The sequence below is a fragment of the Microplitis mediator genome, chromosome 1 (assembly GCF_029852145.1).
Source record: "Microplitis mediator isolate UGA2020A chromosome 1, iyMicMedi2.1, whole genome shotgun sequence".
Classification (NCBI taxonomy): domain Eukaryota; kingdom Metazoa; phylum Arthropoda; class Insecta; order Hymenoptera; family Braconidae; genus Microplitis; species Microplitis mediator.
Window position 1 is genome coordinate 2,330,856 of NC_079969.1, and position 20,004 is coordinate 2,350,859.

Consider the following 20,004-nt stretch of genomic DNA (forward strand, 5'->3'; position numbering starts at 1 on the left):
AGAAACGCACTATGATTCTCTCTACACAATAACAAAAATTTATCCAATTGATTAGTTTTTTGTTAATTTGTTTATAAATTGTGAATAAGTTAATGGGGACAATGAAGACTGAAAACCCTGTTGAAAGCACAGATGAGCTCACTAAAGTATTTTCTAGTAGGATTGAATATAAAGTTTTGCTAGTCTTAGTGGCTCTATTTTTCTTAAGTAAGTCAACAACATCCATCACGATCATACATTAAAAAATCATTCGATTAACGAAGTTATAAATTTTTATGTACACGGAAAAAAAAGTATAGTAAAATTTACTAACAGATATGAAAAAATACATTCTGTATTGTAATTATTACTAAACGTTCAGTAAAATTTACTAGTTAGTAATAATTACATAATAAGATATTAAAAATTATTATGCGTAATGTATGTTTTGCTAACACGATTATATTTTTTTACTATCTGTATAGTAAATTTTACTATGTAAATGTATTACAAGTTCTGAGACTTTTATTCAAATGAGACATCGGACCGTCAGACATAGGAAAGAACTCGCGCGCGGGAGATCAGGGTTCGAATCTCGGTTGAAACAAGTGATTTTTTAAAAAACAAAAATCAACACCAACACCAATACAGATGACATAAATAACAATAATAATCAAAATGATAGCAATAATAATAAAAAGTTAAAAGCTAATAAAAAATTTTTTTCATTTTTTTCCATTCTAATATAGTAAAATTTACTAAACGGGATAGTAAACTTTACTAAATATAACTAAAAATTAATTTGCAATATAAGAGATTTTCCATAACCAGTTTATGAAAAATTACTAAACGACTTGTAAAATATGCTAATCTGTTTATGAATTTTTCATATAAATCATAAGCGATTCAAGATTACTATCCAAATTTAGTAATTATTCTCATATTTTTTAGTAAAGTTCACTATATTTTTTTCTCCGTATAGTTTAACTGTTTGTTGTACTTTAACACTTGCAGTTTTTTAATTTCAAAAAAATTCTCATAATAAAAAAATTTTTAAAGTTTAATTTTCGTGTAAAAATAAATGTAATCATGTATCGTCACGTAATAATACTTTTTTTTGTTGCATTGATATAAATTTTCGTAGAGAAAGCAATAATGAGTGAGTATGTATACATGAATATATATTGACAATTTTTTCTTTTGTTTTACTAAAGGTTCAGTGGCAGCTTTAATTGCCTATCTTTCCCAGATAATAACTGATTACGAAGAAAATTATTCTATACTTGGTATACTAATAGGTCTTTATGTGTCTTTTTCTGTAAAGATGATACCATTTGTTCTGTGTGTCATTATAGAAGACTGGAAATATCGATGTAAAATTTTCTCTCTATTCAGGTGAGTGTACACGGAAAGAAAATTATGGAAGCGGTTCCCATAATTTTGTGAAATTTTTTCCTATACCAACATAGGAATTACGACCATAAATTATGGGAGCGGTTCCTATAATTATAGGAATGTTTCCCATAATTATAGGAATAGTTCCTATAATTATGGGAATGATACCCATAACACTATAGGAATGGTTCCTATAATTATAGTAATGGTTCCTATAATTTATAGGAATACTTTCTATAATATTATGGGAATCATTCCTATAATTTATGGGAATGGTTCCTATAATTTATAGGAACCATTCCCATAAATTATAGGAACCATTCCCATAATATTATGGGAATGGTTCCTATAATAGTATGGGAACTATTCCCATAATATTATGGGAATGATTCCCATAATGCAATTGGAATGGTTCCTATACCATTATGGGAATCATTCCCATAATATTATGGGAATAGTTCCCATACTATTATAGGAACCATTCCTATAATATTATGGGAATGGTTCCCATATTATCATGAAAAAATTAATTTAAAGAAGTGTGGTAATCACTTCTACAATACACAGAAATATTATTAAACATAAAAACAAAAATTCAAAAATTGAAAAAAAAAATCGTATTTGGCAAAAAAACATTAAAATTTTTAACAAGAATTTTTTTGTCAGCACAAAACATTCAAGAAAATTCAAATTTTGGGAAATTTCTACACTATTGTGCAAAAAAAGAATTTTATGATATTATAGGGATGGTTCCCATAACATTATGGGAATAGTTCCCATAATATTATAGGAATAGTTCCTATACCAATACAGGAACCATTCCCATAATATTATGGGAATGATTCCCATACCATTATGGGAATGGTTCCTATATTGGTATAGGAACTATTCCTATAATATTATGGGAACCATTCCCATAATGGTATGGGAACCATTCCTATATCATTATGGGAACCATTCCCATAATGGTATGGGAACTATTCTCATACTATTATGGGGATGGTTCCCATAATATATGGGAACCATTCCTATAGTAGTATAGGTACTATTCCCATACCATTATGGGAACCATTCCCATAATGCATAGGAAAACTTCCCATAATTTTCTTTCCGTGTAGTTGAGAATTTTTCTCATGACGATAATTAATATTACAAATACATTCTCTTAATATTTTTATTGTTCCAGGCTAAGAGATATAACCATGGCCGTAATGGCATCGTTAACTCTGTACACATGGTTCTACATGATTAAAGAGGATTTTATAATGATACATGGACACAAATGCCCATTACAAAAGTTAATATTTACCATAGTATATGGTTTTTTTGGTGGAATTGCTTATCTTGAATTCCTACGTTGGTCTAATCTCGGATCAAAAATAATCCAGAAGGATATAATGTTTTTAAGGTCCATCATTTCTGATGATTATTCAATATGCCCGCAGTGTTCAGCTAAGAATTCATTTTCGAATGAAGTCATAAAACTCGAATCCAAGATTTTTTTGGTTTGATCATGTTTTTTATTTTTTTGTATTTTTGTACCTTGACTTAATAAGCCAAGTTATTTAACACTAAAGTATAGTACTCTCTAAACATGAATTAGTAGAAATTTAATTAATTACGTTAGTGAAGCAGTATTCACTTCATAATCAGTGTATTTAAATAACAAATTAGTGAATTCTCGCTAATAAATTTAGTACTATAATTTTCACTAGCAAATTAGTGATTTTCACTACTGAACTAGCGATATTTTCATAATTTCTACAAGTCAAACTGTTATTCACTTCTTAATTTATGAATTTCACAATTTCACTAGTAACTTTAACTAGCAAATAATTAAATATTTTACTAGATATAAATATAATTAATAATTATGGTGCTATTTTTAAAAATTTTAATAAAAAACTTTCAAAATAAAAAAAAATATAAGTACAGAACAATAATATATTTATATGAAGAATACGTCAATCATAACATCACGGATTTTTTATTTCTTCATCAGTTATTGTTTGGTATCATAACGAATATACTATTCACACTCACGTGAGCACATGCGTAGGTCAGCGCAGTGGATAGCATCAAAGACTTTGAATCGGAAGGATGCAGGTTCGAGCCCAGCAGTCACCGGGATTTTTTCATCAATCAAAATCACGTATACTTCTTCTAAGTAATGATTCTAATACATTAATCACATTTCGGATCTAATTACAAGTGTCTTATATTTTTTTTCGCAATATAATATTTTTTTTCACCGATGAAATCAGTGGATTCCCATATTCACTTTTCAATTTAGTGGTTTCTCATATTCACTTATCAAATCAGTGAATTCTGATATTCACATATTCATTTAGTGAATATTCACTTAAATTTAAATATTCACTTAAAATTCTGCGTGGTTCGATTGTAGCATTGACAATTAGTGAATATTCACTTAAAATTAGTGAAAAATCACTAATTCTGCGGGGTACGATTGTAGCATTGACAATTAGTGAATATTCACTTAAAATTAGTGAAAAATCCCTAATTTTTCGTGGTACGATTGTAGCATTGACAATTAGTGAATATTCACTTAAAATTAGTGAAAAATCCCTAATTTTTCGTGGTACGATTGTAGCATTGACAATTAGTGAATATTCACTCAAAATTAGTGAAAAGTCACTAATTCTGCGTGGTACGATTGTAGCATTGACAATTAGTGAATATTCACTTAAAATTAGTGAAAAATCCGTAATTTTTCGTGGTACGATTGTAGCATTGACAATTAGTGAATATTCACTTAAAATTAGTGAAAAGTCACTAATTCTGCGTGGTACGATTGTAGCATTGACAATTAGTGAATATTCACTTAAAATTAGTGAAAAGTCACTAATTCTGCGTGGTACGATTGTAGCATTGACAATTAGTGAATATTCACTTAAAATTAGTGAAAAATCCCTAATTCATATTTAGAGAGTAGTTAACAAACAAGCTTTAAGAGTTACTTTTTACTTCGACATCCATGAAGAAATTAAACGCTTTGATTTTGAAGCCCTCCATCGAGAGTGAATTTATAACCTCCATCGGTAGCTCCACAATAGCGAATTGCTGACACTACAAAAGAATGCTCGTAGGTTACAGCTGCAAAATTTGTCATTTTGAAAGTGATATTATTATTTTTCACTGCAAGCCTATCAGAACGCCGTATACTCTCATCTTCATCACAGAACAATTTACGGATAAATTTTGGTTCTCCAGTCTGTAAGATTTTGTAGAAATAGCATGCTAGACTATAAGTCCTTCGCGTTTTTACACTGAGCCAATATGCAGGGAATTCAAAAAAAATTTATTCTACACTCATTGCTTTATGGTCAAAAGAATTTATTTTTTGAATTCTCAGCATTTGTCCAAAAATGAACCAAACGAAAACTGTTTTTTTTTTTTTATTTTCTTCGTTTTTGAATGTAGTTTTCAGAAAAAAATTAAAACTTTAGAAGTAATAAATATTAATTGAATCAAAATAATTATACTAATTTTTATTGCATAGACAGTAAATTTCAATATTTAATTGATAATTACGGTGGAACCTCGTTATAAGACTAGTAGTCTCTCAAACTATCGCGATACCTAGTTTTTGTAAATCGATACTTAAAGCGCAAAATCGCAATATAAAAATGTAAATTTTCTGTGCAGATAATTAAGTTATTAAAGACAAAGTTTTATCAATTTATAAAAGCAATGAAAGTCATTCTGAAATTTCATAATTGCTTATTAATTTTACTCAATTTATTTTAGACTCAAAATTTTAAATATTTGTTGGAGTGAATTATTGCCAAAATTTTATTATTGAAACATATTTTATTATATTATAAATTGTTAAGAATTATTGTTTTTTTTTTTTATTTACTGCTGTTATTAATTCAAATTTTAAAAATCATTGTAATTATTAGTTTTATTAAATTCATTAATTCATTTTCAAAATTCACTTGTAATATTTACGCTTTTTATTATCGTTTTCATTCTTCGGACCATTAAGTTGACGCTCCATTCTATGATGAATATAATATAGGAACCAAAATAACACTTTGATTATGCCCAGATACATCCACATGTCCATAAGGTCCGTCATTTTGTCAAGAGTTTTATCAAAATTAATTACGATGAAGAAGAGAAGAGTTATTCGCAAGGTATATGAAACAATATGACGGTTTGTTTGTTCCATGCTGTAGGTTTTTCAGAATTCAATAAATGCACTCTATGGTTTACACTTCGTTCGAGAAATTTATTATTTTTCGCCACCTACCGGAGACTCGGATACTAATTTTATAAGTTCACGTGAACTTATAGAATCTAATAAATTCTACTTCATAAATTGATAAAGTCACTTTAAACCTATGTATATTAGACTGATTAAAAAAAATCGACTAATTTTTTTTTTCTTAATTATATCGAAAATATTGTTGGAAGTGACGAAAAAAAAATAATGTGAAAGTTTAAGCTCTTAATATTAATATTAACAACTGCCACATCGCAATTTTCTATTTTCCATTTAAATAACATGGGAAAATTTATTCTTTAAGCTTTGGAATTTTGTAGCTCTCGGTAGGACCAATACTTTTAAATGTTCAAGACATATTCTTATGGGAAATTTTACGCTCTACAAAAAAGGTCTCTTATAATTTTTCGATATTTTTATTTCTTCAAAAGTTATTCAAAGTTAAAGTTAGATTGACGATAAATTTTTACATTTTTTAAATTTTTTGACGCAACCATCAACTTTATCCGAAAATTTTAGAGGACATTTTTTGTAGAGCATTTTATTTCCTACAACTTATCTCAGAGAAAATTTTCGATATTTCACTTAAGTCGTATGTTATTTGCAATTAACTGAAAATTTTCTTAAATAATCTAAATTTTGTTGCTTAAAATTAATTATATTAAATTTTCAGTTAAATGCGAATAACTTACGACTTATGAGAAATATCGAAAATTTTCTCTGAGATAAGTTGTAGGAAATAAAATGCTCTACAAAAAATGTCCTGTAAAATTTTCCGATAAAGTTGATGGTTGCGTCAAAAAATTTAAAAAATGTAAAAATTTATCGTCAATCTAACTTTAACTTTGAATAACTTTTGAAGAAATAAAAATATCGAAAAATTATAAGAGACCTTTTTTGTAGAGCGTCAAATTTCCCATAAGAATAAGTCTTGAACATTCAAAAGTATTCGTCCCACCGAGAGCTACAAAATTCCAAAGCTTAAAGAATAAATTTTCCCATGTTATTTAAATGGGAAATAGAAAATTGCGATGCGGCAGTTGTTAATATTAATATTAAGAGCTCAAACTTTCACAGTATTTTTTTTTCGTCACTTCCAACAATATTAAAAGTACGTTCCGACAAAAGTAAAGTGATCTGATGGTTGAAAGCCACAAAAAGTGATAATCTGCTTAGGGGGGCCGCCTTGCCCCGGTCTCCCCTATTGAGAACTATTGCAGAAAATTATTTAATTTTTTTGTTTTTGTTATTTTATTCGATAGGCGAAACCGGGTATGGTTGAATCACGAACATAATAATTTTTTTTTTACTTGCATTGAAAAAAAGTTGCACTTTTTTATTGACAGAAATTAAAAATAATTAAGTAATAAATAATAATAATAATAATAATAATTTATGTCTGTATAAATCGCAATCCTTGTGTATATATATTATAAAAATAAAAAAATATATATATAAATGTAAAAGTTTAAATAAAAAAAAAAAAATAAATTGTTGTGTTTTTATTAATAAAAAAACATTCAAAAATTACAATAGTACATCGGACTTTGTCGTTTTTATTTAAATCATTTATATATTTTTTGATCGTCATATTTATTAATTTGTCATAATTATATATCTTTAATTAATTAATTAATAATAATAATATTTTTAATAATAATATAGATTTAAATCCATGGTTTTGTGTTTCTACTAATTAAATTTTAATTATTTCGTGTGCACTATTTACATTTTTTTAATTAATTACTCTCATTAAAATGAAAATTTATTTTTTATTTTAAATGAAATATTATTCAGACTTATTGCAAGGTCCCAGTTATTGATTACATCAATTATTTTTTTTAATTAACATTTTTTTAGTGTAAAAAAAAAATACAAAATTTACTCCAGAAAATAATTTTTTTACTCAACCAAACTATAAATTGCATTTACTCATAAACAATCAAATTTATCAAAAAATGTATAGAGACCTTTTTTGTAGGGGATTCAATTCTCTATAAATTCATTCCTTATCATTTTTACGGTATCTCCATTTTTTCGCCCACAATTTTAATTTTAAGTTTCCAAAAAAATTTCTACTCCACAGTCAACGAAAAAAAAAAAATGACTTTACTTAAAATTGAAATAACTCTCAAAGAATCATATTTACATAAAAATCCAAAGAGACCTTTTTTGTAGAGAATTAAATTTCCTATAAAAATGGTCCTCACGACTTTTCCCTAATTCGCAGTCCTGGGCCTTAAAAACCCGAAGATCTAAACGATCACTAACTGGGACAAATCTCATAATCAATAAACGGTTTTTTTTTTATTTATTAATTATAAATAAATATATAAACTAATTAAATAATAAAAAATATAAAAGAATTAGCCAATCCACATATTTATTAGTAACCCATTTTTTTTCACCCGTAATTATTTTATTTAAAAATAATTACTTACAACCCAGCGTTTTATTTTTGGAAGATTTTAGGAAGAAATTGCACTAAAGTAAATGCGTAATTATTTAAAAATAATAATAATAGTAATTAGATAATTAAGGTAATGAGTAAAAAATGTAATCAATGAATTTATTAAAATGTCACATAAAAAATTCAGTGGATCGGCTAACGTGCAGTCACGAGGGTAGACGATCAAGAACTGAAATTTCTATAAGTCTCAGACCACGTGTCGTTGGATCTGTCAACAAGAGACCACGTGGCCTGTAAACTCGATCATTTTGTTCGCTAATAAATTTCGATACTTTACGCAGGCATTTTTCGTAATGTGTTTCCGTACATATGTAAATTAAATAACCAGTCAAACAGGCAAGACAACCTTCGCAGTATGTGGAACAGCTTGCACGTTCAGCTTCCGCAAAGTAATTGTTTAATTGGTTTATTGTATATTCAAATGACTCAATGTCCAGCTTTAAAAATTAAATATTATTAATTAATTAATTAATTGATTATTGGGTGCAGGGGTGTGCGATAATTACTAATCGATAGTAGGAAATTTCAATAAAATTATTTGAATTTTTTAATCTTTTTTGAAAATTTAAATTTTTAATCAGTCGGCCAGTACGTGAATTTTTATTTCCGTTTTTGAATTATGATCAAATTTTTTTATTACTCCAGAAATTTTTAAATTATTGACGTTAGTGAAAATTTTGATGCAGGAAATTTTTTTACTCCAAAAATTTTTCACTTTTAAATTATGATGCAAAAATTTTCTTGAGGCAGAGAAAATTTTTTTGCACCAAGAAATTTTTTTTTCTTGTGTAAATTTTCAAATTATTTTTAAACTTTTGTAAAAAATTTATTTATTTTAAACATGGAAATTAATTATTTTTAATTATTCGCACACCTCTAATTAAATAATTAAATTATACAATTGAACGTGTAATTAACTCACAAAATTTTAATTAAAAAAAAAAAAATATTAATAGAGAGATAGAATTTTTGTCTGAAAATTAAAAGAAAATTACAAAAACTTGAAGTTAAAAATTTAAAAAATTTCTTTTTTCAAGTTTCCTTGGAATGAAATTAGAATTGAAGGATTAGAAACTTAAATTACACATTCAATTTGTTTATTAAATTTGTAAATAAATTAAAACTTACTCTATCAGATAATTCAGGCGGAAATCTAGTTTGAAATTTAACCATCGTCCCTTGACTATAATCCCGTTGAATAAATACTTTCATACAATTTTGCGGCGGACTATTTCCACCTCCACCCCCAGTGCCACCGCCTGCTTGTCCTCGGCCAGACATTTCGTCCAAAGGTATCATGGTTACATGATTTCCCTAGATAAAATCATCAAAAATAAATTAATTAAAAAATGAACTTCGGACCCGGAAAATTCATCAAATTTCCAGTTAAAAGAGTACCCACAACACTACATTACAAAAAACTTTTAATTACTCAATTATTTTCTTAATTAATCATTTTAAAAATTACTTTTTTTGAAATAAGTCACTGTAAAATTTTTTTGAAAAATAAAGAGTCAAATTTTCGAATTCTCGATGTAATTACGCGTAAAATGAGTACCAACAACCCTATATTATTTTTAAGTCATATTTAAATATATATACATACATATATATCAAGTTTTATATATGTGACACAAATATATTGATGTGGGTACTCATTTTACTCGTCATCACGTCAGCATTTTGAATTGAATATTCAAAAAAGAAAAAATTCAAAAAATTTGAGGAAAAAAAAATTTTTGAAATAAAAAAATTTTTTTTTTCAACTAATTTGTTTCTTATCAAAACATAGCGATGTGGGTACTCAAACTTCATGAAATTTTATCAGTAATTTAATGATAGTGATAAAAATATTTTTATTATTGTTCTTATCAGAGTTATTATCATAACTCATCAAAATGATGGAAAAAAAATTAATTAGATAATTTAATAATTCTGGAAAAAAACTTGAATAATTTTTATTATTTACAATAATGACAATAAAAGAACAACAATAACAATAATAATAAATTCGATAAAAAAAACTAGAGCGAAAATATTTAAAATGGAATTTTTTAACAAATATAATAAATGATAAAATTAATGAGTAATTAAATGAATTGATGATTAATTTGAGATTTAAAATACTTACGAGAGGCATTTTAATTTTCGTTTTGACGTCGGAGGCTCAAAATAGTCAAAAAAATAAACCCGTCCAATGACACATTAATTAATATCATATATATATTTATAATAATAATATATTTGTATATTTATTTGAAATAGTGGCTAGTATATTTTATAATTACAATTATAGTTATTAATTAATTATTTTATAGAGATAATTGTTTATTTTTTTAATTAAAGTACTTGGAATTAGCGTCAGCAGGAACACGAGCTCGACGCCATTAAAAAATCTCCGCGCATGCGTACTGACATTCAAAAATTGCGCGTGCGCAAATAATTCAAAAAATGCGGGAAATTTAAAAGCCAGATTTAATTCTAACCAAATCATTTTTAAAATATTCGTTTTTGAATATTCGAATTTTTTTAATTCCCGCGGTTTTATTAAATTACGATTTCAGCGCCAAAATCAAATTTCTATCCAAAAAAGTTTTTTAAAATAAATCCGTTGTTTTTTTTTGTCCCAAAACTTAAAAATATTGTATTTAAACTTTTTTTCTGCCTAATCTAAAGGGGTCGGGTTTAAAACTGGTTGATTTGGCGTGGAATTCCCTCATATATACATATATATACATATATTATAGGGTATCCCAAAAAAAAACAAATGTTTTTTTAACTTCCCGCTAAGAAAATCGATGATTTTCGATGTGTGTGTGTGTGTGTGTGTGTGTGTGTGTGTGTGTGTGTGTGTGTGTGTGTGTGTGTGTGTGTGTGTGTGTGTGTGTGTGTGTGTGTGTGCGTATGTATGTAAACTCATTGTAACTTTTTAACTAATGAACCGATTTGGATAGTTAAGACGGCAATCGAAAGGAGCTCGAAAACAGCAGGAACTTTCAGGGCTGGCCCGCAGGACCAACCGACACCCAGATTTTTTTTCATCGGATTAGATTTTTTTATTTCAGACTAACAATTTTTAAAATTGGATTATTTTTCTTAATTAATAAATAGAGAATGAATTGTCCTTCAAAATGAGTACCATTCTTCTCGGTCATGGCAAATATGCACTTGCACAACTGGTTTATATATCAATCGATAATATTTATAACAATTATGAGGCTTTTAGTTTACGGTTGCATGCGAGATACTGGTGACTTTAAAAGGAGAATAGTAAAATGATGGAAATATTTAATGGTTCGAAAGCTATTATTTGAATATTTCTTGCCACTATAATTTCAAGTCTGATTATTGCCTCAAATTTATTTCATAGCGATTATATATTAGTAAATCGATGTTCAATTCATGGTTATGAAGTTCGTTTACTGCGAAGAAAACAGAAGTAAATTTATTCTCAAAATATTCTGAGGCTACAAAGAAGAATATAGAGTAATTGTGTCTACGATAAACTTTTTTTCGAAGAATTGACTTCAGTAGTTTTTGAGGCGTTGAAAAAATATTTATAATTATTTATGAGTTATAAAATGCAGTAGTTGTCTCTGTATTGATCAATACTGTTAAAAGTAATTATTAGCTCGAAGGCCATAGTTAGACGCAAGAAGAACTGGCAATCCATAGAACTAAAAGCAAAGGCATGTAATACTATTGATCGTCACACATTTCAATTTGAGTTTACTTTTCAACTATTGCGTTGAGTAAATTTTGAAATATAAAATTTATTTAATATTCAACACTGGTCACACAGTAATCGAACAATAATAGTAAGATTAGCCAATTTTCTACGGAAATGGGCCTTCAAAGTTGCAGCGCCAGCCCAAATAGCGTGGAAGGGTATTTTGCTATCGTTAAGTCTTGTCCCTAAAAGGGTCTAATTAATTAAAACAAAATTAATAACAATATATTTAAGATTAACCAAATAATAATCGAATGCAGACCCTATACTAACAAACAGCTTAGCGAGCAACATTTTGTACAAACTTGCAAAGAAAAATTTAAATCGGTCTATTATGGCGATTTTTTCACTCTTAAAATCACATCATTGGCTATATGTAAAATCACCCAAAAAGGCCTTCAGTTGGCTCGCGTATCGCCAAATCCTCAAAATTCCCATATTTCCAAGTATTGTTGCATTAAAAAATAACTTACAAAGTTATTTGAATGTAAAAAAATGTAACTATCAATTTTTTATGTTATTATTTTCATTTTTGTCATGCATTTTGTCATCGCGATTCATGGTTGTAAGGTTCGTCTACTGCTGTGCAAGTGAACGGAAGTAAATTTAGCTTCGAAATATCCAAAGGTTATGAAGAACAAGATAAAGTCATTGTATCTACAATGAACATTTTGTCAACGAATTCACTGCAATAGATTTTTAAGCTTTGAAAAAATATTTATAATTATTTGCGAGTTATAAAACTCAGTAATAGTTTCTGTATAAATCGATACTGTTAGATGTAATTATTGGCTCGAAGGCCATAGTCAGGAGCAAGAAGAACTGGCAATCCGTAGAACTAAAAGCAAATGCATGTTATGCTATTGATCGTCACACACTTCAATTTGAGTTTACTTTTTAACTATTGCGTTGAGTAAATTTCAAAATATAAAATTTATCTAATATTTAACGCTGGTTTCATAGTAATCGAATGGTAATAGTGAATTTTTTCATTTTTCTACGAAAATAGACCTTCAAATTTCCCGCGTCAGACCAAATAGCCTGGAAGAGTATTTTACTATCGCTGGTTCCCCTGATTATAAATATTGATTGAAAACAATTGAGAAGCGGTCGCTCCATGCAAATTGTATATCTATATATACAAACAAAAAAATTGGAATCAATTGAAATTATCGAAAAGAATTCGAATTTCATCACTTTTAATTCTTTTCAATCAATATTTTCAAACAGGCTCTTGTTCCTAATGGTCCAATTAGTTGCAAAAAAATTAATAAAAATATATTTAGCAATAAGCAAAATTATTAAATTCCAGCCCTACTAACAAATGGCTTAGAGTGACCAACGTTTTATTCAAACTTACAAATTAATATAAATAGGTCTATTCTGGCAATTTTTTATTACTAAATTCGCATCACTTTTATTATGATAGATATACGTTTTCCAGAATAGTATTTTTCATAAATCAATATCATTCCAAGCAATTATGAAACTTCTAGTCTACAATTATATGCGAGAAGAAACGGTGATGCGGCAAACCATAGCCAAAATGGCCGCCAGAATTGATCGAAAAATATGCGCACGCTCTTTATTTATCACCACGTAAGCTCATGGTAGCCAATAGCTTTGTTCTCCAGTCCCTTCTTCTCGAATAATATCTTCGCGAAAATGGGAAAGTCTGCAAATATCGTTTCTGCGCAGGTCGAAATTTCGACAATATATATACTCCTCCTCGACGGGAAGAAATTATTATTCCGAAAAAAACCGTCAAACATAGTTATCACTATTAAACAAAATCATTAATTTTTAATTGTTCGCACAAAGTGATCAGACGGCTGTCTCAAAAGTATCGGCTAATTTAATTATATAGATATTATAAAATTAAAACAATTTGATTATTTTAAATTCAATCTTGAGTCAACTCAGTGATTTAATTGTTTTAGAAATTAAATAAAAATAATCACAATGACGTTGATTAAAAATATTATTTTGAGTGCATTGTTCGCTAGTGTTTCGTGCTACGAATTAAAATACTTCAATTTATCACCAACGAATCCTCCAATCACACACACAAATATGGTAATTAAATTTTTGGAAATTTATATACATTGTTATTAATTTTCTATTTCCTATTACTATTACTGAAGTTTTTTTTCAAGTTATTTCTATTGTTCATAATAATTATAATAAACTTTTTGTTTGTTTTCCAACAGGCTCAACTTTTTGAACTTTGTTTTGCAAATACATCAAATCCAATAGTCATAACTGAGAACTTAGTAGAGACATTTCACAAAAATTTGCCGATTACAATAAAGGCGCCTGTCATTATCATCAACAAAAATTTTATCTCCAAAGACATTCAACTGCACTATCCAACTTATCCGATGTTTATTTTATCAGTGTCGAATTTTAGAGAAATAGCTGAGCTCTTCAGAATGTTGTACTTTTCACCGTTATGGAGTCAAAATTCAAAATATTTTGTGATCTTCGAAACCGAAAACTCTTGCGAGCATCCATGGGAAATTTTCGCCGTACTGGATGTGGTTCAACTGTTATCATCTATCTTAGTATGCTCTAGAACCGGTAATGAAACCAGTCTGTATACTTATAATCCATTTACAAATCGAGCACCCGATCCTTGGGTCGCAACTAATATGAGTTCGTCCAACTGGCGTAATCGACTAGTGTCTCTTTACAATCAATCTTTCACAAACGGTAAATACTTTTTCTTATTATCACATAAAAATTATTATTATTACACGGAAAGAAATTTTCTTTAAAAATTACCGCTAAATTCACTGTAATCGTGGGATATAATGCAGCGCTTTTATTTATTACCATTTTTGAAATAAAAATTACGAAAAAATTTATTTATTTTGTGGTAGACTTCATAAAATTTACCGAAAACCGAATAAAATTTACAGTAGTCCTGATAACCAGGGTTTCTCGTACAAAAGTTGGTATTCATTAGTTTGCGCCCTAGCGGATCCAAATTACGGTAAATACAGTGATTTACCGTAATTTACGGTGTCTAGCAGAATTACCGTAATTTACGGTGTCTAGCAGAATTACCGTAATTTACGGTGTCTAGCAGAATTACCTAAATTACGGTAATTTACCGTAAATTACGGTAATCTGCGGTAAATTACGGTAAATTGGCGTAATTTGCCGTAATTTACGGCGCCTAGCAGAATGACCGTAGATTGCCGTAATTTGCGGTAATTCTGCTAGGCACCGTAAATTATGGTAATCTGCGGTAAATTACGGTAATCTACGGCAAATTGCCGTATTTTCCGGTAATTCTGCTAGGCGCCGTAAATTACGGCAATTTACCGTAGACTGCCGTAATTTGCCGTCGATTACCGTAGACTACCGTAATTTACGGTAAATTACGGTAATTCTGCTAGGCACCGTAATTTACCGCAGACTGCCGTAATTTGCCGTAGACTACCGTAATTTACCGTAGACTATCGTAATTTACGATAAATTACCGTAATTCTGCTGGCACCGTAAATTACGGCAATTTACCGTAATTTGCTGTAGATTACCGTAATTTACCGTAGACTGCCGTAATTTACGGTAATTCTGCTAGGCACCGTAAATTACGGTAAATCACTGTATTTACCGTAATTCGGATCCGCTAGGGCGACCAACTTGACAACAAGCTGTTGACAACTTTAGCATTTGTAATTTTTGGCTACAAGTTACGCCACTTTCTGAGAAAGTTGACGCCAGTATGGAGCCGCAACTGGAATGCAGGTTTCTTGAGAAAATGCGAGGCAATTTACCGTCAACTTATTGAATTTCTAACTTTTGCCACAAACTTTCTTAGAAAGTGTCGATCAACTTTGGAAGTATCAACTTTTGCGGGCAACGTGGTGTCCAGATGCGGCCGCAGTTTCACGTCAGTTTCTCTCCAACTTGGCTATCAGGGAGACTACGGTAAAATTTGTTGAAAAAAAGTTAAAAATTATCTCACTTACCGACAAATGTTTAGGTTGCGCCATTCGTCCCACGATTACAGTGAATTTAACGGTAATTTTTAAAGAAAATTTCTTTCCGTGTACTATCATACCCTAGCGGATCCGAATTACGGTAAATACAGTGATTTACCGTAATTTACGGTGCCTAGCAGAATTACCGTAAATTACAGTAAATTGCCGTGATTTACCGTAATTTACGGTGCCTAGCAGAATTACCGTAAATTACGGTAAATTACAGTAAATTGCCGTAATTTACCGTAATTTACGGCGCCTAGCAGAATTACCTCAAATTGCCGTAATTTACCGTAATTTACGGCGCCTAGCAGAATTACCGCAAATTACCGTAATTTACCGTAATTTACGGCGCCTAGCAGAATTACCGTAAATTACGGCAATTTACCGTAGATTGCCGTAATTTACGATAAATTGCCGTAATTTACGGTAATTCTGCTAGGCACCGTAAATTACGGTAAATCACTGTATTTACCGTAATTCGGATCCGCTAGGATATAGCTTATAAATGACAACGGTTTTTTTTTTGTTTTTAGATTATAAAATATGTGAGACTCTATTTTTCGACAAAACTAAAATTCTTGATGGTTATCCCGTTAAAATTGCCGCAACACAGAAAACCATTAGTCCTGAAATAGTTTACATATTCGATTCTTTAAACATGAAACAAGAACATATATTCTTTGAACTTAAGGATTTGTTATATTCAATAATTCCATTAGTAGCCAATGGAACTTACGATCTCCTTGGCATCCCAATTACTGGTGAAATACATAATTATATTTTACACAGAGTGCCAGTGATTTTTGACATGTCTTTTATAATAGTAACACAAAAGGCAAGTTTTTTATCAGCATCTTATGAAATTGCAAATGTATTCGATATTAATGGAGCCATAGCGATAATTTTTATTCTTCTTCTAATTACCCTCTTGATTGTTCTGCACAATGAGTACCAGATCGGATTGGCTATTCTGGATGTCCTGAAGCTGCTGATGAGTATGGGGATCGATGCACCTCTCGACCGACTCGCTATGAAAATCACCTTCTTCACGGGATTTTTCTTCGTTTTTTTATTTAGTCCATTGCTTGAGGGACAAATATTTGCCGTATTATCTCGCCCGCCGACTTATAACATGGAGTCCCTTAAAGATTTGTACGATCATAAGTATCACGTATATTATGCGTCGGAAATCCATTATAATATTTTACAAGAGCAATTATGGAAAACTGATGAGGATATGAAGCACTTACATCCCTTAGACATATATGTCGGCGCAGATGATTGTTTGAAACTACTTATCAAAAACAACACGGTCGCGTGTATATTTCAAGATTGGGAACTAATTCCGCACGCTGTTAAACACAATTTGCATATATCCAAACGTTTCACGCTGAAAATACCAGCTTATTATAGTACGTGTCGATCTTGGCCTCTGGCGGATCGATTTTACCGCAAATTATTAGATCAAGAAGAATTGGGAACCATAAATGGTTTAAAGCCCATGTACATAAACAAATCACTGAAGAAAAAGAAAGTTAAGGAGAGGATTCAAAAAATCGTTGATTATCAAACTATCGATGCTGTAGATTTAACGTATTTATATGTATTTATGGCATTTTTCCAGTCCTTGGCCATTATTGTATTTGGTATTGAGTATATTGTCGGACGTCATCGCCGTCCAAGACAATAAAAAATAAATAGTATATTACTCTACAAGGGCAGAAAGTTGGAGATTCCTGCACTGTGCGTCATGATGCCCGAGGCGAAGCCGAGGGTATCAGACGCGCAGTTCAGGGCTCTCCAAATTTCTGCCCGTGTAGTGTATACTATTTTTCTTTATACCCGGACGAAAGTACGTTGACAAATCAAAGATGTATAAATTATATAACCACGTTTTAGCATGTATTGATGCCTGCCCCGACATTTGCGGCACGAGCGAAGCGAGTGCTGCTGGTCGGGGGGCAGGCATCAAATATATCTACAAAAAAAATGATCATTACAAATTGTTAAAAGAAATAATTGTAATTATGATCTTTTCGGTAACAGACAATTAACAATTTTCGGATTTTAATTTTTTTTTCAAATCCATTACAAAAAAATAAAAACTAAAAATATGCTCTTGTAGAAAATTTAAAAAAACTTTAGGCATAATTTTTTAAATAATTTTTTAATTTATAATTTATCGTTTAAAAAAAAATCAAAAAATTAGTAGACATCGGCTGACTTCAGTATCATAAATAATTTTTTTCTAATTAATAAATTTATTAAAAATAATTTTTTGTGATTTTATTAATCTTAAGTAAATTTTACTTTCCCAAAAACACAGACATATAAAATTTCAAATTAATTTTAGACAAGTTTTGAGGTTATAAATATGAGCGAGAGTGTCAGCAAATCTCCTCGAAGTGACGGTAGTATGCGTATAACCGGGTAACAGTGTGCACGAAAAACTCTTTCGTCCCGCTGTTACTTTCTTTCTGCCCGCTGTTATAGATGGCGCGCAAGTAATCCCAGCACAGCAGAAATGTTAGACTTTCTGCCGTAAACTCGAGGCCGAAAGTACGTACTTTCGTCCGAGTATGAAGAAATAGTATATTACATACCTAGGCCAGTAAAATAAGAAAAGTCTCAGAGCACATGTAATTGTTGGCCGAGGCGAAGCCGAGGCTGACAAACATGTGGTCTGAGGCTTTCTTTTTTACTGGCCAAGGTGCGTATACTATTTTTCTGCTCGACGAAGCCGGAAAGTCGCAACTTCGTTTGGGGCAGCGGCCCGAAAGTTGCCACTTTCCGGCCGGAGGGCAGAAAAATCCATTAACTTAAAAAATAGTGTTTGTTAATAAGTGTAGTCGTGTGTGCTCGGCTTCATAAATACGATCACTTGGATTATATTTCATTTACAAAATTCAAGGTCAATTTATTTTAATTAAATAGTTTATTAACTATCGACTGATAAAATTCGTGAGTGTGAAATCCAACATTCGACTGTCGGCTGTTTATTCCATACTAATATCCCAGACAGCATTCAAGTCAGAATGACTGCTTTACGACGTATTTTTGAAGGAGTCTTCAAGAAGTCTTATAATGACTTCTTAAAGGTGTCATTTTTAAGAACTCTTAATTAAGAGTTCTTGAAGACTCCATGAGTAAGACGTCAGTTTTGTGACGTCTTAATGTATTCTTTTTTTAACTTTTTTGAAGTCAAAATGAAGTCAAAATTAGGAACTCCTTAAGACGTCATGGTAAGTTCATTCTGAAGTCTTATTTGCGGAGTCAGAAAAAAGAACTCTTTGAGAACTCTTCTTAAAGACGTCTTACTGAGTTCGCTAGATGGCGCATTCGACATCTTGAGAACTTCTTAAAGACTTCTTTAACATGTTTTTAAGACGTCCAAATCATAAATAGGAACACATTCAGAACTCATCAAGACGTCATTTTGCTATCTGGGATTTATCAAAGTATGTAACTGCTTACATAATTTTTGAGTATTTGAATATTAGTTTAGAGACTGCAGTAATTATGTTGTTAAAAAAATATATATTTTTCTCAACTTCCAAGTCGTGTTGTGATAATTTTTGAATTTATCTCTAAATAATGTAAACTGTATTTTAAATAAAAAAAAAAATAATTAATTAATCTTAAACTTGACCACGATTCCGAGTAATTTATTGATTCAAGTAATTAATCATAATTTATAAGTAATGACTAACGATGAGTAATTTAAATATTTTCTAATTTGTAATGAGAATCAATTAAAAATTTGAAAAATTCTGATTAATTAATAAAAATAAAAAATAATTTGAAAATAAATTTTTTAATTATTTTTCCAATTCTATATCATACATATTATTGTTATTGTTTTTTTTCTGTTATTAATAATATGTAAGGTTGGTTGTTTCTGCAAATCGATTGCTTTGAAAGTTGTAATGGAGGGTCGAGGTCTCAGTCACGTGAAAGAAGAAATGGAGATGCATTAAACTAAAAGCACAAACATGTTACACTAATGATTATATCATTCTTTATAAATATATTTATATATAATATTATTTATAAGAAATTTAAATCATATTCTCAATATTAAATATGAGTAAATTTAAATTATTAATGCATTTATTTACTTATTAATTAAGCGTTTGTGGATTTCATTGAAAGTAATAAAAAAATATATAATTTGAATACGGCC

The 20,004-nt window shown here is 29.6% G+C and overlaps 3 protein-coding genes across 3 annotated transcripts; 2 read left to right on the forward strand and 1 right to left on the reverse strand.

The window, feature by feature from the left end:
* Positions 1-7: 7 nt before the first annotated feature.
* LOC130676364 (uncharacterized) lies at positions 8-2,995 on the forward strand. Its single transcript, XM_057482519.1, has 3 exons — positions 8-207; positions 1,194-1,374; positions 2,561-2,995. Exons 1-3 carry the CDS (start codon positions 93-95, stop codon positions 2,883-2,885), a joined length of 621 nt encoding a protein of 206 aa, XP_057338502.1. The 5' UTR covers positions 8-92; the 3' UTR covers positions 2,886-2,995.
* Positions 2,996-7,179: 4,184 nt separating this feature from the next.
* On the reverse strand, positions 7,180-10,495 carry LOC130674035 (golgin subfamily A member 7). Its single transcript, XM_057479305.1, has 3 exons — positions 10,228-10,495; positions 9,225-9,410; positions 7,180-8,533 (listed from the first exon to the last, which is right to left on the reverse strand). The coding sequence occupies exons 1-3, from the start codon at positions 10,234-10,236 to the stop codon at positions 8,243-8,245; spliced, it is 486 nt and encodes a 161-aa protein (XP_057335288.1). The 5' UTR covers positions 10,237-10,495; the 3' UTR covers positions 7,180-8,242.
* A 3,002-nt stretch (positions 10,496-13,497) lies between these two features.
* Positions 13,498-19,470, forward strand: LOC130666464 (uncharacterized). The gene is made up of 3 exons (XM_057467477.1): positions 13,498-13,902; positions 14,037-14,538; positions 16,355-19,470. The coding sequence occupies exons 1-3, from the start codon at positions 13,789-13,791 to the stop codon at positions 17,509-17,511; spliced, it is 1,773 nt and encodes a 590-aa protein (XP_057323460.1). The 5' UTR covers positions 13,498-13,788; the 3' UTR covers positions 17,512-19,470.
* Positions 19,471-20,004: the final 534 nt, after the last annotated feature.